Source organism: Eptesicus fuscus, chromosome 13 (assembly GCF_027574615.1).
Source record: "Eptesicus fuscus isolate TK198812 chromosome 13, DD_ASM_mEF_20220401, whole genome shotgun sequence".
In the NCBI taxonomy this organism is placed as follows: domain Eukaryota; kingdom Metazoa; phylum Chordata; class Mammalia; order Chiroptera; family Vespertilionidae; genus Eptesicus; species Eptesicus fuscus.
The window spans coordinates 78,324,311-78,346,461 of record NC_072485.1 but is presented as its reverse complement, the minus strand read 5'-3'; the positions used below and the strand labels follow the sequence as shown (position 1 = coordinate 78,346,461).

General features: G+C 49.3%; 1 protein-coding gene across 3 annotated transcripts in view; it reads left to right on the top strand.

Moving 5' to 3' along the window:
• KDM2A (lysine demethylase 2A) overlaps positions 1–13,282 on the top strand; it is an 89,532-nt gene extending 76,250 nt beyond the window's left edge. For all 3 annotated transcript variants that reach the window (XM_008146879.3, XM_054725639.1, XM_054725640.1), the window contains 8 exons: positions 889–1,158; positions 1,701–1,832; positions 3,314–3,403; positions 5,847–6,559; positions 8,374–8,537; positions 9,123–9,281; positions 9,869–10,084; positions 10,541–13,282. In XM_008146879.3, coding sequence (XP_008145101.1) covers positions 889–1,158; positions 1,701–1,832; positions 3,314–3,403; positions 5,847–6,559; positions 8,374–8,537; positions 9,123–9,281; positions 9,869–10,084; positions 10,541–10,722 — 1,926 coding nt within the window. In that variant the 3' untranslated portion in view covers positions 10,723–13,282. The remainder of the gene's footprint in view (positions 1–888; positions 1,159–1,700; positions 1,833–3,313; positions 3,404–5,846; positions 6,560–8,373; positions 8,538–9,122; positions 9,282–9,868; positions 10,085–10,540) is intronic.
• The last annotated feature ends 8,869 nt before the right edge of the window (positions 13,283–22,151 follow it).

Below are 22,151 nucleotides of genomic sequence, written 5' to 3'. Positions count from 1 at the left end.
CATTTTAGGAGTGTTTAGGTAGAATATAAAGGTGTGTAGCGGAAAGATGTCTTTAAAGAACTGTCTCCTCCTACCTAGGTGCAGGGGTCCCATTTGGCCTCTACTTGGCCACATAGGGTTGCCTCAAAATAATTTAGTCATTTCTGTGTTATTGGAGTGTCTGCTATGTACAGGTTTTATACTTGGATTGAGAGTAATACAGAAATGAACAAGACCTGCCTCACCCTCAGGTAGTTGATTGTCTTCTTTAGGAGTATATTCTGAGTAGTGATATTCAGGATAAGGAAATGTTGGAGGGCCCCTGAAGTGACTGGTACCTAGAAAGCTCAACAGCATGAGAGATGTGTCTGAAGGAATTGACAACCTTTTTTAAAAAAATTATATTTTTATTGATTTTAAGAGAGGAAGGAAGAGGGAGAGAGAGAAACATCAATGATGAGAGAGAATCATTGATTGGCTGCCTCCTGCACGACCCACCAGTGGGGATCGAGCCCATAACCCGGGCATGTGCCCTTGACCAGAATCGAACCTGAGACCCTTCAGTCCGCAAGATGACTCTCTGTCCACTGAGCCAAACCAGCTAGGGTGGAATTGGCAACCTTTTTCAGTAAAGGTAATATGTAGATAATAAAGATTAATATTTTAGGTTTTGCAGGCCATACAGTCTCTGTCGCAACTTCTCAGTTCTGCCAGTGCACATAAAAGCAGCCATAGACAATACATAAGCAACTGCGCGTGGTTGTGTTCTAGTAAAACTTATTTACAAAAAAAAACAGGCAACAGGCAGATTTCTCCACGGGCCATAGTTTGCCAAGCCATGTAATCTTCTACCTTCTCTAGTCCTTAAAGCTACCTGATATATTTGACCTCACTGCTTTCTCTTCCCAGCTTAAATTCCCCACCCGGCCAAAGGTGCGGGTTCCTACCATCCCCATCACAAAGCCTCACACTATGAAACCAGCTCCACGGTTAACACCTGTGAGGCCAGCTGCTGCCTCCCCCATAGTGTCTGGAGCCCGGCGGAGACGAGTACGATGTCGAAAGTGCAAAGCCTGTGTGCAAGGAGAATGTGGTGTGTGCCACTACTGCAGGGACATGAAGAAGTTTGGAGGGCCTGGTCGTATGAAGCAGTCCTGTGTCCTCCGGCAGTGCTTGGCAGTGAGTGACCTACTGGGTAAAGAATTTGGGGGAGGGGTGGTGGTGCCAAAGGGACTGAAATACGCGTAATATTAAGTTATTGAGACTTGAGAGTTGGAAAGAAAAAGTTACTCTCTCTTTTTAGCTTTCTTCATTTTGTCCCTTTTCTCCCTGGGTTGTGAAGGGACATCCAGTACTAAAACTTAGCTAGTACTAAATCTTTCAGCCATATCCAGTTTTCAAATGAGAAACCATCATTTGAAGGGCAAATCACTGCTGTCTGTCCCCTCCCTCTTTAAGTGGATTGAAAAGAAAGGACCCCAAGACCAGGACCGGCTCACTGAAAATAAACTGATCTCTGTTGGTCTGTAGCTACTTGATCTCCCCCCCCCCACCCCCGCCCCATCTTCTTCCTCAGCCACTTCTCTACCTGGTCTCCGTGTTCCCTACGTGTTTACTATAGAGTCACAGGAACCAAATTGCCCATCTCAGTTAAAGGGAAGCTGAAATGATAAGGATCTAAGTCTGCTCTTTTCTTGGTTTCTATCTTTGTCCTCTTGTAGCCCAGACTGCCTCACTCAGTCACATGCTCCCTCTGTGGAGAAGTGGATCAAAATGAGGAGACACAGGACTTTGAAAAGAAACTCATGGAATGCTGTATCTGCAATGAGATTGTTCATCCTGGCTGCCTCCAGGTGAGTAGAAGCCTAGGGGACTCCTGAGGTCTCAGCTGATAGAGTGTCTAAAGAAACAGTGGAGCAGAGGAAACTGGAATATATGTCACAAGAAATTGCCAGCATCCACATTGTGGGCCATCAGCTGTGGGTCATGTAGTGATGTAACATCTACCCTTGATCCAAATGTCTCTACTGTGTGTCATACACTGTGCTAGGCCTTGAGGATAGACCAGTACACAAAAAAGTCCAGATTTCTGCCCTCAGGGAGCTTACATTCTGGCCTGTGGAGACTGTGTTTGGAGTCTCCAGGCCATCATGGAACTTCTAGGTCTGTTTTGGAATGTTTCATGGATGTAAGCATCTTTTGTTGCATACTTCATTCTATCACTGGATATTAGTTCCTAAAAAGCAGTGAGAGTCATAACATTAGCTAATAACATTTAATGAGTGCTCAGTCTGTATCAGGCTTAGTGCACAGCTGAGGAGCTTTAAAAAAGTAATATGGAAGTTCAGATCCCAGAGATTGAGTCAACTCTTCTAGCCCAGACCTGGGCTGAGGCATTCAAAATTTCCTACATCATTCTGATGTGCAGCTGAGACGGAGAGCTGCTGGTTTCCATGCATTCCCTTGTTTAATCTCTAAGAACTATGTGAAGTTGGGTCTGCCTCATTTCTTTATATTTCTTTAAATCTAAAAAGCATTGGTGCTGGTACTTTTTGGTCTTTCCAGAGGTGTCAATTATGTCATGACTGCACCTGGATGACAATGATTATAAAACACTGTTAATTATGAGAAGCAGCCCAATTTCAGAAAGATTCAAATGTGAAAAATATGCATCTTAAAATCGATAAAATAGGATGTTATCTCCACGATAATAATGGTAATTACGGAGCATTTATTACATGCCAGGCATTTATCTAAACACTTTACGTAATAATTAATTTAATCTTCACCACATCCCTATAAAATGAGTATTGTTATTTATCCCCATTTTACATTGAGAACACTGAACCACAGAGACTAAGCCCCTGTGTCTGAACCCAAGCAGTCATAACTATGCCCCACTGTTAAGATTGGGTCTGGCACCATTCCTGTGTGTTCCGTTCCTTTTGCAAAGTGGCATGAGACCCTCTGGAGTATATGTGTCAAGAGAAGAGACCCCAGACTCAGGATTTCCTCATAGAGCCTGACTGATCAAGTAACCAAGAGTGAGGGTAGCGTTTCCCTGTGGTAATGTGAGACTAAATGGCTCTCGTTCTTTCTCTTATGAGCCAATGTATTTAGAAATGGGTAACTCTTCAAGGTCCTTCCTAACCATGTGGTGATTAGTGTTTAATAAAGGAGGCTTAAGAGACAGGCTTTTTTAATTTTTTGCTTTTTTATTTATTTTTTGCTTTTTTTTATTTTTATTTTTTTTTTTGCTTTTTTATTTTTTTATTTTTTTGCTTTTTTTTTTTTTGTAATGAGACAGATTTTTAACATCCCTGTCTACCTATAGATGGATGGAGAGGGGTTGCTTAACGAGGAATTGCCAAATTGCTGGGAGTGTCCCAAGTGCTACCAGGAGGACAGCTCAGAGAAAGCCCAGGTAAGGGAACTTTATCCAGATTTGCATTGTGAGAAGAAAGGAAGCATCAAGCTTAGGAGGTGTTTGCCTTTGCAACTTTATTCACATGGTTTTTCTGATCCAGGGATATTTTTTTAATTTTTTTATATTTTTCCCTTTAATTATTTTTTCTTTTGTTTGAGTTTTTATTTTTATTTTTAAATATATTTTTATTGATTTCAGAGAGGAAGGGAGAGGGAGAGCGAGAGCGAGACAGAAACATCAATGAGAGAGACTCACTGATAGGCTGCCTCCTGCACGCCCCACATTGGGGCTTGAGCCCGCAACAGTAGAACCATGACCTCCTGGTTCATAGGTCGACGCTCAACCACTGAGCCATGCCAGCTGGGCCTTTTGTTTGAGGTGTGTGTGTGTTTTTTTAATATATTTTATTGATTTTTTTACAGAGAGGAAGAGAGAGGGATAGAGAGTTAGAAACATCGATGAGAGAGAAACATCGATCAGCTGCCTCTTGCACACCCCCTACTGGGGATGTGCTCGCAACCAAGGTACATGCCCTTGACCGGAATCGAACCTGGGACCCTTGAGTCCGCAGGCCAACGCTCTATCCACTGAGCCAAACCGGTTTCGGCTTTTGTTTGAGTTTTTAATGTTTGGTTTTTGTGTTATTGAATATTGTTCTACTTGGGGTCTGCAAATGGCTAAGGTTCTTATACAATCTGGGGCCCTAGAAAAAGAGGAACCACAGCTGGGCTGTTTGAGCAGGGTTGCTGTGGAGTGAAACTTTAGCAGAGATCTGAAGTAGCTGGGAAATACAGTGGTGTGCTGGAGTTTCCAGTTAAGCAGGTTCACATTTTTGTCATCTTCACCTTCGCTCACAGAAAGTCTGCCCATAGGCCCAAATGTGTCCTACAGAGGCAGCCCCTCCCCCAGAGGAGACCAGTCCCATGACCTTGGCCCTGAGCAGCTGTGGTTGCTGGCCCATTGGTCGCCAGTAATGTCAAAGGGCCAAAAGGACTCTGGTTACTGGGGCTGGCAAGACAAGACCTGCTAAGGGCACATGCAGAGGAGGTAGCTGGTCTAGTGTCCGTCATCCGGGCCCCGGTGGTCTCCTCTAGATGCACTGTGTAGGAGTGGAGACAAGTGTCCTTGTCTTTCTATTTCTTTCGCCCTAGGCAGTGAATTAGTTGAGTTTTCAGTCTAAATATCTTTGAGGACAAAGATTTCTAGAGTTGACTAGTCTAGAATTCTCTGTATTTCAAGTTCTTCTACTAGGAACAGGTTTGTTTTGTTTTTTGGGTTTGTTTTTGTTTCTCTTTAATATATATTTTTATTGATTGCAGGAAGGAAGGGAGAGTGAGTGATAGAAACATTAATGATGAGAGAGAATCATTGCTAGGCTGCCTCCTGTAGGCCCCACACTGGGGATCAAGGCCACAACCCGGGCATGTGCGCTGACCAGGAATTGAATCATGACCTGGTTCATAGGTCAGCACTCAACCACTGAGTCACACCAGCCGGGCTTGTTTGTTTTTTAATTTATTGATGAGGGAGAGAGAAAAACATTGATTTGTTGATCCACTTATTTATGCATTCACTGGTTGATTCTTGTATGTGTCCTGACCAGGGATCAAACCTGCAACTTTGACGCATCGGTACAATGCTTTAACAACTGAGCGACCAGGACAGGGCTAGGACCAAGTTTTTTTATACTAGCATATTTTACATTTGTCTTTACTGGTAGTGGCCGGCGTTTACTTCTCTCTTGTAGCAGATGGGTTGCCAGGTGCTGTATTTTAGTTTCACCTTCTGATGTTTGGTAAAAGCCAACACCCCAAAGGTGGTTATTCTCTTCCAACCATAGTGCACTAAAAATGTGAGGATAAAAAGGAGGAGGATTATTGCTTAGGGACAGAAAACGTCTTCTCCTTCACGAAAATCAACTACTGCTATGAAACCTAGTGAAACATGTTAATTAGGCTTTATCGCAACATAGCCAAGGTGGGCTCCAGAAAGGGACAAGAGGCTGGAGAGCAGAGTGGCATGGGATGAGGTTGTGTTCCTTTATGAAAGGTTGTCTTCACAACCTGAATTCCTCCTTTCCATCCAGAGCAGATTCCTCTGGGAATAGTGCGGTTTCTCACAGAGGTTCTCATTCTCTGCTTTGTCTCATATCTGCCCTTGGTCTCTAGGGATAGGGTGGGGTGCTGAGTGGAAGAAGCAGACTGGTAGAGGCGAGCTGAGACACGGGTGGAGCTGAAGGTCTGTTGTGGTGACTGCTCTCGGGTTTTGCATCCTAGTCCAAATGGTGAATGAGGCCTCTTTTCTTTCACCACTAGCATCTCTTCTAGCAGAAGCATCTCTTGGTACTTTGCTCCATAGAAAAGCCGTGATCTGTCTTCTCTCTAGTCCACTGACAACAACAGGGAGGCACTGATGTGGCTTTTTTGGGCCTGTTTTATAGAAGCGGAAAATGGAAGAGAGTGATGAAGAAGCTGTGCAAGCCAAAGTCCTGCGGCCCCTGCGGAGCTGTGACGAGCCCCTCACACCCCCGCCTCACTCACCCACTTCCATGCTACAACTCATCCATGACCCGGTTTCCCCCCGGGGTATGGTGACTCGGTCATCCCCTGGGGCTGGCCCCAGCGACCACCACAGTGCCAGCCGCGATGAGCGCTTCAAACGGCGGCAGTTGCTGCGGCTACAGGCCACAGAGCGCACCATGGTACGGGAAAAGGAGAACAATCCCAGCGGCAAAAAGGAGCTGTCTGAAGTTGAGAAAGCCAAGATCCGGGGATCGTACCTCACTGTCACGCTGCAGAGGCCCACCAAAGAGCTCCACGGGACATCCATTGTGCCCAAGCTGCAGGCCATCACGGCCTCCTCTGCCAACCTTCGCCATTCCCCCCGCGTGCTAGTGCAGCACTGCCCAGCCCGAACCCCCCAGCGTGGGGATGAGGAGGGGCTGGGGGGAGAGGAAGAGGAGGAGGAGGAGGAGGAGGAGGAAGATGACAGTGCAGAGGAGGGGGGTGCAGCCAGGCTGAATGGCCGGGGCAGTTGGGCTCAGGATGGAGACGAAAGCTGGATGCAGCGGGAGGTCTGGATGTCTGTCTTCCGCTACCTCAGCCGCAGAGAACTTTGTGAATGTATGCGAGTGTGCAAGACGTGGTATAAATGGTGAGCAGGGATACAGGGATCAGGACTAGGGGTATGGGAGTAGGTGGCAGGTTTTTCAAATGAGACAAGCATGTGATTTGGCATCTGGAGGCTTGTCGGGACCTACAAGATTGAATCAACCTAGTCTGTTCCTCAGACTGGGGTCTTGTTCAAGATGTAGATACTTGGGTCCATGAGGGAAATTTGGCCCTTTGCCTCCTCTCCCTTATCCATACTTTTCCATCTCTCTTTACTGGGCACAGGAAACTGGTTTGGGGGATGGATCTGTAGTTTGTGCGAAAACTTCATCATAAGTCTCCCCGCAAGTCAGTGAAACTAGTCACTTATTTGTTGAGAGCCTGTGATGTGCCAGTCACTCCTGGTCCTGGAGACAGATGACACCCAATAATTGCCTGCTCAGTTACCTCTCTAATGGGAGAGGTGAGCATGCTTTTCAAAAAAATTGAAGGTGCTCAGAATTTTCTAGTTTTAACTCTTGTTCCCAAAATCTGGACCAGAATTGCTTTCTCCAGCAAGCAGGGTCCAGTTTTGAAGCTTCCTGAGACTTAGTTGTCCTTAATGAGGCCAACAGTTTCTTCTCAAGTTAAACATTAAGAGACTGGGGGTGGGGGGAGGAGGGTCCCTAGTGACGATGTACAAAGATTTTCATAGGACACTGATTTTCCTCAAGCTTCTGAACCCTAGGACATACCCTTCATATCTGGGTAGTTCTCAAAGATGATGCCCAAACCAGTGGCATCACCTGGGACCTTGTTAGAAGTGCAAGTTCTCAGGGCCCACCCAACAGAACCTCCGAGGGCAGGGCCAGTCAATCTGTACTTAAGTCCTCCAGGAGTTCTGGTACACATTCAAGTCTGAGATCCACCGCTTTAGGTAAGCTGCTTGTTTCTGCCAGAAAAGTCTCATGTGCCATTGGTAAAGTTTTTTTCAGTCTTAAAGACCCCATTCTTCACAAACACAAGCTTATTTCCCAAATCTGAATATGTGAGCTACACAAATTCTAATAATTCTCTTTGTAGGGCTAGTGGGCCTGCTTGGCTCTGTCCCTTGGTTTCCAGGCCAGATCACATAAGATTCCCATTATGCTGTCTCCCCTTCTGCTGTCAGCTAGACTCTGAGCCGGGCTGAGGGAACAGGCACTGTAAAATATTAAATAGAAGCCTGCATGTGGCAGCAGTATTTGTGGCCTATGGACTTGCAGATTGCAATGGAAAGGCAGTCCTCTCTCTTTCGGTTCTTGTCTGGACTGGCTAGAAAATGTAGAGAAAGCACTGAGGCAGAAACCCAGGGTGGGAAAGAACTCTCCAGGCCTGGTCATAAAGAGCCTCTTTTGGCTTGATACAATGTGGACTCTTTCTAGAGCTTAAGGCAGTATGAACTGTGGATATACCTGCATCTCCATGCAGCTGGGAGTGACTGACAAGAGAAAGAATATAGTCACTCCTAGCTTCAGGCAGTAAGAAGTCAAGAAAATTTTTAATACTCCCTTTAATGCACTTTGGTAGGAGCCACACCATTTTAATGCAAATGAGGGCTTATTGTTTGCTGTGTCCTCAGCCCATTCAGAGTAAATCAAGGTGAACTGGTCAGATTATCCATCATTTAATCTCTGTAGGGTTGCCTGTATAGGACAAGCCCTAGTCTCACGGAGAAAATACAACAGGCATGATCTGTAAGCTTGTAGAAGAACCCAGGGGAGAGAGACCCTCCAGGTGCTCTGCTTTTCCCAGAAGCCTCCAGCAGCCTGTGATGGAAGTTCTTCTAACAAAGGATATTGAGTTATTAACAGCTACTTCTCTTTCCTTCTGCCACAGGTGCTGTGACAAGAGACTTTGGACGAAAATTGACTTGAGTAGGTGTAAGGCTATTGTACCCCAGGCTCTCAGTGGCATCATCAAGAGGCAGCCAGTTAGCCTTGACCTCAGTTGGACCAACATCTCTAAAAAACAACTGACATGGCTCGTCAATAGGCTGCCAGGTGAGCAGCCCTGCCACTGCCCTTCCAGGGCCCCAGTAGTGGGCAGGGAAAGCTGCTTTGTTGGCAGCAGTGTTTTAGGGCAGCAGTCCCATACCATAGTTGCCTTTCTGCTTCGCAAGAGATTTATTCAGGGTCAACTTAACTGCTAGTTCCCAGGTAGCACTCTGGACTGGCAGGCCAATCACTGCACTGGACAATGAAAAGAATGGGATCAGGTACTGCTGCCAGTGCTGCGACTCTCCTCACATGGCTACTGAAGAGGGAATTTGAATAAGATGTTGCTTTGATCAGCTCCTTGTAAGGACCCATTCCTTTCAGCATTTTGAGGTTTTAGAAAGACAGGAAATCACGTTTGCATTGCTCTTGTAGGAACTAAGAAATTGGTTTTACGACCAAAGGTAGAAGATGTAATATAGGAGAGTGCTCATAGGAAACTTTGAGCTGGATTACTAGAATAAGATAAGGACATAGTCTCTCTCTCCCATTAGACTGGGAATCCATTTACCTTAGTCAGTTCAGCTGACTAAGGCTTTGGATGTGCTGATAGAGTATGTATTATTGCATATGTATTTTCTTCCGTTGCAGGACTGAAAGACCTTCTCCTAGCCGGCTGTTCCTGGTCTGCAGTCTCTGCCCTTAGCACCTCCAGCTGCCCCCTTCTCAGGACCCTTGATCTTCGGTGGGCAGTAGGAATCAAGGACCCTCAGATTCGGGACTTGCTGACTCCACCTGCTGATAAGCCAGGTATGCTCTGTGCCTGACTTCTCTGTGCTAGTCTTTCAACATACTTTGTATGTAGCTTTATCTTTCAGTATACTTCATCTTCAGAAGCAAAGGTAGTCTCAGAAATGACGCTGTGCAGATTGAGAACAGCATGATAGAGTATGTACAAGTACAAGTTAATGATTTACAATCAGACAACTACCTGCAAACAAAGGAGTAAGCCATTTTGTGGGTCAGTGGCATGTGGGGTCCAGAAAGTATAAAGCCTAAGGCAGTCTGGGAAGGCTTCCTGGGTGAGGTGGATCATTAAGAACTGTTTGCATGAGATGATCTAGAAAAGTATAGGCGTGTGGGAAAGGTAGGGGCATCCTGCACATACTCTTTGGATGTGTGAGGCATATTCCAGCAGCTGGGAAGAAAGAAAGCGTGTCTTGTTTCCTAGAAACTGCCCCCACACACACACACACACACTGCTCTTTGAAGGCAGGGCTGGGTGTGGGCAGTTCTGCTTATTCCCTCCAAGGGACCTGGCCTGAGAAGTTGCCTGTAGGTTTGGAGCTAGAATAGAGTTAAGAGTTTTGGTCTAGGCTCTTTTCTTGCTTGGGCAGGTCAGGACAATCGCAGCAAGCTCCGGAACATGACGGACTTCCGGCTGGCAGGCCTTGACATCACAGATGCCACGCTTCGCCTCATTATTCGCCACATGCCCCTCCTGTCTCGACTCGACCTCAGTCACTGCAGCCACCTGACAGATCAGTCCTCCAATCTACTCACTGCTGTCGGGTCTTCCACTCGTTACTCCCTCACAGAGCTCAATATGGCAGGTATGCTGCTGCAATGTTTCATGGCAAACTGCCCCATACCTCCTGGAAGTCCCAGCCCTTCCTGGAGCTTGACCAGTAGAACTGAAAGAACTTGGGTCTGTTGACTAAACTGTGATAACTTGTGTTAACTTGTTTCCTCACAGCTGGACAGAGATGGATTTCTATCCCTTTTCTAACTGATGGGTGGCCAACGCCTAGAGTAATTGTCAGGTGCTTAAAAGCACAGCCACCACCCAGCTACAGTTTGGTCACCCTTAAATGCAGGGAGTGAGATAGCAGGGGGCTCTCAGAGGCCACAGTGCTGATGGCACTTCTCGTCCCTGAGCCAGATAGTTATGGGACAAAGAGGGCTTTGGTTTAGCATTTTGAAGGGAAGAGCTGGGGAATTGAGCTGCAGAGGCAAGCTCCTATGGCTGTGTGTACATACATTTGTCCTTATAGTCACTTTCCCCACAGGTTGCAATAAATTGACAGACCAGACCCTGATCTACCTACGGCGCATCGCCAATGTCACCTTGATCGACCTTCGAGGATGCAAGCAGATCACTCGAAAAGCCTGCGAGCACTTCATCTCAGACTTGTCCATCAACAGTCTCTACTGTCTGTCTGACGAGAAGCTGATACAGAAGATCAGCTAAGACACACCCGGCCCAGACTGAACAGGAAGCCGATCTTCCCTGACTCCCTAGCCGGGAGAGCTTCTCTCCCTGACCCTGCACAGGCTCTGAGGCCAACGTCACACTCCCTCTCTGCTTTCCTGTCCTTTGAGCCCTTCCCCTATAGGCGGGGCAGAGAGTGTGGTGGACACCAGGCTTACCTGCCTGCTCCTCTCCCTCCTAAGGAAAAGGGAGTAGCAAATTGATCTAAGGGAAAAGCATAGGCTGTGTGCTGTCAAGGTGCCAGCTCACCTGCACGCTTGCCGCCTGCCTGCCAGGAGGCCAAGCTCTCAGTTGGGTCGTCTGTGCAACTATCATCTGTGCTAGGCCCTGGGGCCTTCCTCCCATCCATGGTCCCAGCAGTGCCTGGTTCTGAGCAAACTCCCAGGGAGGAAAGCAGCCCTGTCTCCGTGGCCAGGTTCTCCTTTTGGTGCCCAGTGTCTCTCCTCTGTCACACTCTCCCGGCTTATATAGGAGGGGCCAGGAGCCCCAGGAATGCCAGACCCATACAGATCACACTGGTGCTGTTGAGGTGTCTAAGACCTCATCTGTGTCTGTCCTCCCCTCTCCTCCAGTTAGCTTGATCCTGTCCGATACACCACGTCAGTTCACATAATGAGGCTACCCCACCCTAGACTTTCCTGCCGGTCTCTAATGAGGTCCTGAGGTCCTTGTTGCACTTATTGGGGTTGAGGCTCTTCAGAGGAGCTGGAACTGTATCCCAGGGACACCCCCATTTTATTGCTTTCTAAGCAGATTCTGAGACAGGCATCATCTCCTTGTTCCCCCTCCTCCTTTAGCCTCCCACTGCCCTTTTCCATATCTTTATTCCTGCCTGAATAGGGCTTTCCCAGGATGCGGGTCCTCAAAGGGAGCAGCCTGTCTGCCCCAGCTCGGGGGAGCAGAGATCTGGGCCAGGTTTCCACCTGCCTCCCAGCAGGCACCAGGCCTCTAGTGTAGTGTAATCCCTAGAGCCCAGACCTGTGTTTAGTCCCAGTGGCTCACTGATCTGGCACCATTGGGAGGAGGGGGAGCTCCTGCTTAGAAGCCAGTCACCTGCCCTCTGCCTGCGGCCCTGGAAGGGGGTGTGCATGTGCCTCTGTGTGTGTGGCTGAGTGTATTACGCGTGTGTGTGGGGAGGGAAGGAGGGGAGCATGGTGTCTCCTACTTTACCTCCCTGTGTCAAGCCCCATCAGCTGCCCCCTTTTTCTTTGCATTGAACGGCCTGTCCAAAGATCCTCTCTCTAGGGCAGCAGAGAGCTTTTTGCACTTTAAAAAAAAGAAAGAAAGAAAGGTCGGAATTTCTTTTGGGTCAATATTGAAATGTGTGAGGAGATGCTCAATAGCAGCAGCCTGTGGCAAGAGCTTATAAGTAAGTGATAGATGCGGATTTGCACTCTGCTCTCCCTCCAGAAGGACAGTGATAGCACAACCTTGCCCGCCTCGTCCTCCAGCCCCATCCCTTCCTATCCCCTTTCTGCATCCCAGTCTCAGGCTCTTCTGAAACTCTATGGGGGAGGGCAAGGAGCCTAGGCACCTTGAGGAGAGACGCCAACTGCACCCTTGCCACTTCCAAAGCAATAGAGGCAGAGGGGCCCCCTCTTTGCCACCTAGCCCAGCTTTGACCCTGGCATTGACTGGCCTAAGAGAAAACTGGGTCCTGGTAGGAGGGGATGGCATGGTGTGTTTCTTCCAATCTGCTGATTCTCTTGGCTGCACCTTAAAAACAGCAGTCTGCTCCCATGACCCTCTACCCCTTCCATTGGTCTCCAGGCCCAGTGACCTGGGGCTGAAACTTTGAGGAAACGCCAGTGACTTATTCCAGAGTGCCTCAGTTAGGGGAACTTCTCTGTAAAGAACCCTGGGTATTGAGCAAAAACCTTATTAATATTGTTAATGATCTATAATTGGAAGCTTCCTGCCTTTTTGGTTGCTCCTGTGGAAAATACTAAAAAGATTGTTTTGTTGTCTTTTTATAAAAGGGGAGGTGGAGAGACCCCTTCAGAGCAGGGATTGTGCCGGGAGAGTGCCTCTGACTTTGGGACATTTCATCCACAGAAATTTCCAAGCTGATGGTTTGTTTTGTTTTGGTTTGTATTTTTGTTTGTTTTGGGTTTGGAAAAATAAGCATTTTTACCGTGCACGTAATTGGTCAACAGAAAAAGGAACCCAGGAGTGGCAGCAGATGGACCTATGCCCTTGCTGAGGTTTCCTTTTCTCTGGGACTGTGAGGGGGAAATGGTTTTCAGAGGTGAGGGATGGTCCACGTGGAGGAAAGAAATGTTTCTGTTTGGGGACAGAGGAACCCGGGAGTTCCATCGCATTTCCTGCAATCTGCTCTTAGATATCTGCCTTGCCAGGAGAGCCTGCCCTCAGACCACAGGACCACACACCCTGCCTCCATCTTTCCAAGCACCGGGGCGAAAAACCACAAAGGAAAGGAAGAAAATTTATATATATATATATATATAATATAAAATCACTTGGTGATTAAAAAAATAACTGCTCCATAAATAAAACTCCTAAAGTCACTATGTTTAAAGGGTTTGGTTGTGTTTTTTGTTTTTTTCGGAGAAATATTGTAAATATATATTTTTTGTTGCTGATTTAGTCCGTCTCCAATGTTGTGCTAAAAATTTAAATTAAATGTAAGCATTAAGGGGACAAGTCATGCTATATCTCAGTTGACACATCGGGTTATTTTGGGCCAGGGAAAGAGGGGAGCTAGTTGGACTTTTGTTTTCTAAACGTTCTCCACTATTGGTTTTAGAGAAAGCAAGGACATCTTCTGATACACGGGAATGGGAGATATTTGTGTAATAAAAATTTAAAAAAACAAAAAAAGAATTAGCTTCCAATGGGAAAATTTTGATTTTTTTTTTAATAATAAAAGGCTTTAAAAACAACAACAAACAACAAAACCTTTCCTGCCTTGGTGTGTGTGTGAGTGCATGAGAGAATGAGAAGGTTTTCATGTTAGAGGCCAAGGGTTGCCTGCTTCACTCCTCTGGGCAGAAGCAGCTTCTAAAACACATTTTATTTCATGGAACTTTTTAACGGATGTGAAAATTTCAGTATGAGGATACCTGTTCCCCTACGTGCGCACACACCCTACCCATGGCATTGCCTAGAGTGGTTCTGTACAGTCATGGAGGAGAGCTACCCCTGTGGTGCTCACCTGAGACAGGAAACCCTGGGATTTCTAATCTTGGCATCTCTGGAGAGCTGTGAGCCAAGGCCAGCCCCTCAAGGACAGGGCCTGCCGCAGGTCACTGAACAAGGTCTGGGCCAGACAGGTTACGGTCAGCATTTGTCCCACCACACCCGCACTGCTGCGCACTTAGCTTGTTGGGAACAAGCTTCCAGCCTTTAGACCAGACAAGTGTGCTAGGTGTTGCCAGCAGACTGCCCCCGCATCCTTGGTGGCAGCATCTCGGGAGAGCTGGGATCCCACCGGGAGTCCCGAGTAGGCTTTCACCACCACCTGCACGGAGCTGGGGAGCTGCCCACCTGTTCCCCAAGCTGACAGTTAAGGACCACCTCCAGTTCTGCACATTCTAGTAAAGGATGGGGTCTTGCACGATGGGCTGCTTTCATGTGGGTTTCCTGAGGATGGGATAGGGGCGTGGCCATGTTTGGCCAGGAAAGGAAGTGTGTCAGTTTGGCCTCCTAAATATCTCAGAAACCACCTGTCTCCGTCACCTCATCCCTGCCACCCTGGTTGAAGCCACCATTGTTCAGAACCCTGAGGCCTCCCAGCCTTGGTCCAACTCTTGGCAGCCAGAACATATCTCTTTAAAAAGATATATTTTGCCGAAACCGGTTTGGCTCAGTGGATAGAGCGTCGGCCTGCGGACTCAAGGGTCCCAGGTTCGATTCCGGTCAAGGGCATGTACCTTGGTTGCGGGCACATCCCCAGTAGGGGGTGTGCAAGAGGCAGCTGATCGATGTTTCTCTCTCATCGATGTTTCTAACTCTCTATCCCTCTCTCTTCCTCTCTGTAAAAAATCAATAAAATATATTTAAAAATATATATTAATAAAAAGATATATTTGAGCCCTAGCTGGTTTGGCTCAGTGAATAGAGCACTGAGCTGTTGACTGAAGGGTCCTGGGTTTGATTCCGGTACCATGGTTGCAAGTTCCTCCCTGGCCCAGGCCCTGGTCAGGACATGTGCAGGAGGCAACCAATTGATGTGTTTCTCTCACATCAATATTTCTGTCTTCCCCTCTCCCACTCTCTAAAAATCAATTAAAAATATCCTTGGGTAAGGATTAAAATTACACACACACACACACACACACACACACACACACACACTAGAGGCCTGGTGCACGAAATCCGTGCATGGGTAGGGTCCCTAGGCCTGGCCAGCTATCAGGGCCTTCCTTCCCCCTGCTGCCAGCTGCTGGCCGGGGCCTGCCTTCATTCTGCGCCACCCCCTGGTGTTCAGCGCACATCATAGTGAGCGGTCGAACTCCCAGTCCTCCCAGTCGGGTGAACTCCCAAGGGGACAATTTGCATATCAGCCTTTTATTCTATAGGATATACTTGACTACCCTGCTTAAAACCCATTAAATTTGTCTCAGGATAGTCCTCAAGCTTCTTCCTCATCATTTGCCCCTTTTACTCCTCTCCACCCTTAGCTAACTTTTTTCAATCCCACCCTCTCTGAGTCTTTACACATGCTGTTCCCTCTGCTGGTACACCTTCCTCAGTTTACATGTTACTTCCTCCAGGAAGCCATCTCCCACCCTGCTCAAGACCAGATCACATGTTCCCATAATGCCCTACTGCTTACCAGGGCTCCCATAAGTCAGTCTCCCAGCTAGCCAGAAGCTCCATTAGGACACAGATCAGTCTGTGTTGCTCACCATGTCACATCCCAATAGCTGATGCAGAGCTTGGCACATAACAGATGCCCCAGAAATACTGTTGAGTGAATGTTCCCAGTAGCTCATAAACCGAGAGGCCCATCCCTCCCTGATATAGCCAATCTGTTGCCATGTTCTCCAAATTCACTTTCCCACTACCTCATACACCCTCTCCTTTCTTGTGCCAATACTACAAGCCCAGCCTCTTTTGCTTTGGCAGGGAGGGGTAGTTCCAAGCTAACCTCAATCCAGCTTTGCATTGATCTTCCTAAGGCACACAAAAATGTTCAATAACCCTCCAGGGTCACGTCTAAACAGAATAAATTCCTCCTGCCACTGACATCTCTGAAATGGGCAACACCACAGTTGACACGTGGCAGGTGTGTGCTTCTGTCTAAGAGGCTAACCTGTGGTCCCCAGACTTGCTGTGTTTAGGATGTGGTATGCCATCCTCACCACAGCTCTGAAAATCTTCCTTCAAACACCTCTTCCTCCAGGAGCACCTCCCACTTCCCCTCTCCCTAGGAGGGATTAGCGTGGACATTCTGTGCCTTTCATAGGTAACAACATAGGAAAAACAGTTAACATCTAATGGACTTTACTATGTGTTGGCCACTGTTCTGAGCACTTTCATGTAGTAACTCATAGCAGCCCTACCATGATCCTCCTTTTAAAGGTGAGAAACTGAATTGTGGACACTCACCATTTACTAGCCAAAGTGTCTTGGCTAGTAAAACCTGAAGACTCAGGCTCTAGCGCTGGTCCGACGCACTGGCTCCCTAGCCTCTGTGTACGCGTGATCACATTTCACTATCACACCCCACCCTGGAGAGGTGCCTTCATTCTATAGATGACAAGCCAAGGCTCAGAGAGGTGAAGGGACAGTCCTAGAATCTGTGGCAGAATCGGAACATGGGTGAACTGTGAGCCTGGGACTCTGGAACTCGAGCCTTTGTCCCAGCTCTCTCGTGCCCTGCTGAGCTTCCAGGCTGGGCCTGTGCCCACACCCTTCTCCCATGGCACTTCAAATCCTTAAGGGTGGGGCTAATCTAGCTACCTCTACCTCCCCCTTCACCTGTCCCAGAAGTGGGGGATAAGGAAACGTAGAGGTGGGTGTACAGGAGGGGGACCCGGCAGGACCAACTTCATGGGTGAGTGACCCATGCAGTCACATAGGACCCTGTACTCAGAAGGACCTCACACTGGGTTGAATGCTCTGCTGTCACCATCTTGAAAGTCTTAATTTTTTAACAAAGGGCCCCACAGTCCACTTGGAATAGGCCCTGCAAATGATATAGCCAGTGCTGGGGGGAGGGACGATCCAGCTCTCCCCTGTCCTCCCAGGCCAACTCTGTGCTCAGTGTCATTTGGGTGGCCAGCAGCAGAGCAGACCTGGCACTTCCCAGCTGGGGAGACCTGTCCTACCAGCACCTTCCCAGGTGCCCAGGCCCAGAAGGGAACTTCAGCGCTGGACACCTATGTGTGGGCAGGAAACGTGAGAGGAGGCACCTGCGGTCGGTCCGGGAGCACCTGGTTTTGCCCTAAGCCTAGTGCTGTGACCCAGCTTCTGCCTCCCCCACCAGCCCCATTCCAGGGAGAGCCACAGGGGGGCAGAAAGGTCCCACTGCTATCCCCTGCCCTCCCCGGAGTGTGACATGAGAGTGCTAGAAAGGCAAGACAGGGACAGACGCTGAGACACAGAAACACAGAGAGAAAACACCCTGAAAACCCCAGAAAAGGAAAGACAGAAAAAGAAGTAGAGAGAGGGGTTGGGGAGAAGATAAATGAAATGAGAGAGGAGAGACCATGGAAGATGCTTAGAGGGAGATACAAGTGAGGCCCAAGATAATCCACGTCTGAGTGGCCACAAGGAAAACCATCTCCCCCAGCCCAACACTACGCACGCACCTCCTGTAATCCTCAAAGCAATCCTGTGAGGCCAGGTTGGAGGCTCCCCGTACAGATGAGAAAGGCCAGGCTCAGAGAGGTTAAGTAACTTGCCTAGGGAAACCAGACGGGCCAACAGAGGTGGCACTAGCATTTGACACAGAAGTCCCGGTCCCCGACGCAAGTACCAGTGGCCACAGTGATCATGCCTCGGATACTCAGGCTGGAGGTCAAGACAGAAACGTGTGCCGCGCGAACACGGTAGGTTCCAGCTCCCGGCAGAGCCGAGGCAGACAAGACGCATGCGCGCTGGAGACGGCTCCGGGCGGGCGCCGGGGGCGGGGCGCTGCCAAGGCCAGAATCCGCGGGAGGCCGGTGGCCAGGGGCGGGCTGGCGGGGCGGGCTCCGGGCCCGGGGCGGGGCGGGGCGGGGCGGGCCGAAGCCAGGGGCGGGGCCTGGGCAAGGTTGGGGAGCTGGCCGTAGCTGCGGCGAGCGGGCCACAGGTTGGGGCCAAGTCCAGGCTGAGGTTCCGAAGCGGAAAAGGAGATGATCCTGGGCAGCGCGGGGACTGTGTGACCTTCTGGAGGGTTCCAGGAAGAGGTGCTGGTCCCGGGAAGCAGGTTGGGCGGTGCCAGCGGGAAGCGCGGCCCAAGGCTGTGTGCCGAGATTCACCCCAGAAGGTTATTGGACTGTGTGGGAGGGAGTCCTGGCGAGGGGGGAGCCTCCTAGATAACTGGCCTCCGCACTTGCTGTTCCGCAGGCCCGGAAAGCTCTTCCCTGCCCCTAGCAAAGCTGCTTCCCTCCTGTCCTTCAGGCTCTGGCCAAAAACAAAGGCCCGCCCTAACCGGTTTGGCTCAGTGGATAGAGCTTCGACCTGCGGACTGAAGGGTCCCAGGTTCGATTCCAGTCAAGGGCATGTACCTTGGTTGCGGGCACATCCCCAGTAGGAGGGTGTGCAGGAGGCAGCTGATCGATGTTTCTAACTCTCTATCCCTCTCCCTTCCTCTTTGTAAAAAAATCAATAAAAATACATTAAAAAAAAAAAAAAAGGCTCGAGAGGGTTCCCTGACTTTCCTAAAGGAGGCGCCTGGCTTTTATAGTAACTTGCCACCTGCCTCCTAAGGATGTTTTCAGTATAAAATGAGATCATCGGGGCTCTAGGAACAGTGCCCTGCACATCGTGAGAACCCCAAAAATGTAGTGGTTGTTGCTCTGTGTACTTTGCCCATAAGTTCACTGTCTCTCTCCCTTGGTTGGATCCTCAAGGCCAAGTGCCAGTGCCTGCCATGCAGCAGAAGCTCAACAAATATTGTCAGATGTGTCAGTGAGTGAATGAAGTGAACTTCTGGAATCCCAGGCAGACTGGTTCCCAGGCATCAGAGAGGTGGCTGTCTGTGCTGGGCAGGAGTTTCTCCCAGTCACCTGTACACCCCTGGTGAGGTCAGGGAAGCTCCCAAATCCGTCCTCCCAGATCTTCAAAGCCCAGGATGGAGATGGAGAGGTGCACTCCTGGGCCATGGCACACGCCAGTCCTCACCCGCAGCCTCATTCACATTTATGTGGGCACAATGTGAAGTTCAAGACCTTTCCCGTTCCTCCCTTGTCCTGCCCAACCCTTCCCATGATCTTCCTGATCGTCTACCTCCTCGAATCAGAGCTCTTGTCAGATTTATTGTAGGTATGCGCTTAGGCCAGCGATTGGCAAACTGCGGCTCTGTTGACTAATGAGTTTGCCGACCACTGTATACTGCCCTTTACCTCTTTGCACACAATCTGCCACAATCACCTAATCCTCACAGCTTCCAACTACACGGTAACATTTAGTCTAGTCCAGTGGTCGGCAAACTCCTTAGTCAACAGAGCGGCAAACTGCGGCTCGCGAGCTGACTTAGGCGGTCTTCTTTCCCGCCGGACTGGGCCACCACTGAGTCCTTTTCCTCTTTGTGGCTCTAACTCGGTGCTGTGAGCCATGATGGGTGTGAGGCGTGACCTCAACAAACAGGTACCAAAGGAGAGCCTCCTGCGCGGGAGAGCCTTTCAGCGTGAGATGCAGGGCGAACAGGAGCCCCGCTTGCCAGGAAGCAGGGGAAGGGCGCTTCGGGCCAGACTCCTGGGGTGGAAACAAACTTGGTTTGTTGTAGTGACCGAAGATCCGAGAGACGGGAGCCTAAAGGACAGGGGAAGGAGGACAGAGTTGGATTAAAGCCGTGGGCAGGGGCCAAAGTGTGCAGGTCTTACAGACCACGGAAAAGGGGGTATGTTTTATCCCCAGTGCAGGGGCAGTCATTGGAGGTGGGTGTGATTTAGGCTGTAAAAACTCTGGCTAGCCCTGACCAGTTTGGCTCAGTGGATGGATCGTCGGCCTGCGGACTGAAGGGTCCCAGGTTCGATTCCGGTCAGGGGCATGTGCCTTTGTTGTGGGCACATCCCCGGTGGGGGGTGTGCAGGAGGCAGCTGATCGATGTTTCTCTCCCATCGATGTTTCTAGCTCTCTGTCCCTCTCCCTTCCTCTTTGTAAAAAATCAATAAAATATATTTAAAAAAAAACAACAACTCTGGCTAGATGAGAGGCAGGGAGCCCCACGGAGAGCGTGGTACAGGTGGCAGCACCAGGTGGGAGGTGATGGGACTCAGAGATTAGCAGGGCACAGTAGAAGCATCTTACTAGGTATGATCTGGATGATAGCATGTGTATACGTGTGTGTGGGTGGGGGGAGGCAGTGAGGGAAGAAAGGAATCCAGGGTGACGCCTAAGTTTCTGGAAGATGGAGGAGCCACGACTGAAATAGGGAGGCGGGCGAGGAGCCGGTTGGACAGGGGCTGCGTGGTGGGAGCAAGTGCTCAGTGTGGGACGCTTTAAGTTGCAATGCCTATTAGTCATCCAGGGGAGATGCCAAGTAATGATGTGTCTGCCGATCTGCCAGCTGGACCGAGATGGGGTTCCACTCCTCTTTCACTATCACTATCCCGGCCGGAGGCTGGCAGCCTGAGCCCTGGGCAAAGGTTTGTTGAGACAAGGAATGACTGAAGCCAACCCCAAAGGCAAGTTTACAATCGACCTTCCCTCGACCACCAGAGGGCAGCACCATCCAAAACACAGCCTCCCCCGATCAGAAACTGGCACTACCTCCTGAAGCCAAGGACTCACACTGGCCCCTTCCCACTTTCCAGGGCCTAGGAATCAGTGAGAGGCTCTCTGGAGACTGGCTCTCTTGTAGGACCCTGGTGTAGGCCTGCGGGGGCTGCAGATCGAGCTGTGGATGGGAGGGCAGTCTGGGTTTTCAGGTGGCGGGGGAGGGAGGGCCACCTCCTGGAGCAGGATGGTTGGCATTTGAGAACCCACAGGGACTGTGGTCTGACAGGTTCATCAGGAAGAATTTGTTTTTTAAATAGTCACCCACTAAATTGATTTTAGAGAGAAATAGGAAAGGGAGAGAGAGAGAGAGAGAGAGAGAGAGAGAGAGAGAGAGAGATTGATGTGAGAGAGAAACATCGGTCGGTGGCCTCCTGTATATACCCCGACTGGGATCAAACCTGAAACCTTTTGGTGTATGGGACGATGCTCCAACCAAAAGAGCCACCCAGCCAAACCAGGAAGTATCTTTAAAATGGGGGTTGCTCCAGAAAACCCAGGCCAGCGTGTGTCTATAGTTAGAGAACCAAAGAATTGGAGAGGGGTGGGAGGGAGGGAGGTTAGAGACCTCCTGCTGTGGCATTCTGTGTGCCTCTGGCTCTGTTCTGCTCCAAATTCCATGTGCCACCTTGGGCTGAGGAGCTGTCACTCATTCATCGTACATTGACTAGTCTTTTCTGTGTCAGCTTCTGTGGTGGGCACTGGGAGCAAGAGAGAAACTGGCAGTATCAGTTACAGCTGCAGATGGTATACATACACCATTTTTTTCATACATTAGCACTTCCAGCATCAGGATGCATTTTCCAATTAATGCAAACATTTTAAAAATATATTTTTATTTATTTCAGAGATGAAGGGAGAAGGAGAGAGAAATAGAAACATCAAAATGAGGGAGAATCATTGATGGGCTGCCTCCTACACCCCCCCGCCCCCCACTGGGGATGGAGCCCACTGCCCAGGCATGTGCCCTGACTGGGAATCCAACCGTGTCCTCCTGGTTCATAGGTTGACGTTCAACCACTGAGCCACACTGGCCGGACCCAATTGATGCAAACATTTAATAAAGCTTCACACACACACACACACTGTAAAAAACGTGACATGAAAAAACAAGCAAACAAAAAAAAAATGTGACATTATGCATCTTGCAATTGATGATGTTTTCAAAATCAAGGAACTAAGTGGTAAGTGCAGAGATGCACCGAGTGGGGGTTGGGGAAGGCTACCTGGAGAAGACAGGTCTTAAAGGATGAGCAGGAGCTCACCAGAGATGAGGACACACAGGGCTTCCAGGCACAGGGCAGAGCAGATGCACAGTGAGAACGGAGGATGCAGAGGAAGGTGGCAACAAAGCTGGAGAGGGGAGCTGGGCACAGGCCTCTAAGACCTTGACTTGCAGGTTAAGGAACTTGTTGGCCTGATTTGCTTTGGGCAGAGTGGGTGGGAGCCTGGAGCTCCCTCTGGCCTGGAGTGGCTGCTGGGTCCTAACCAGGCAGTAACTCCATCAGCTCTAGATT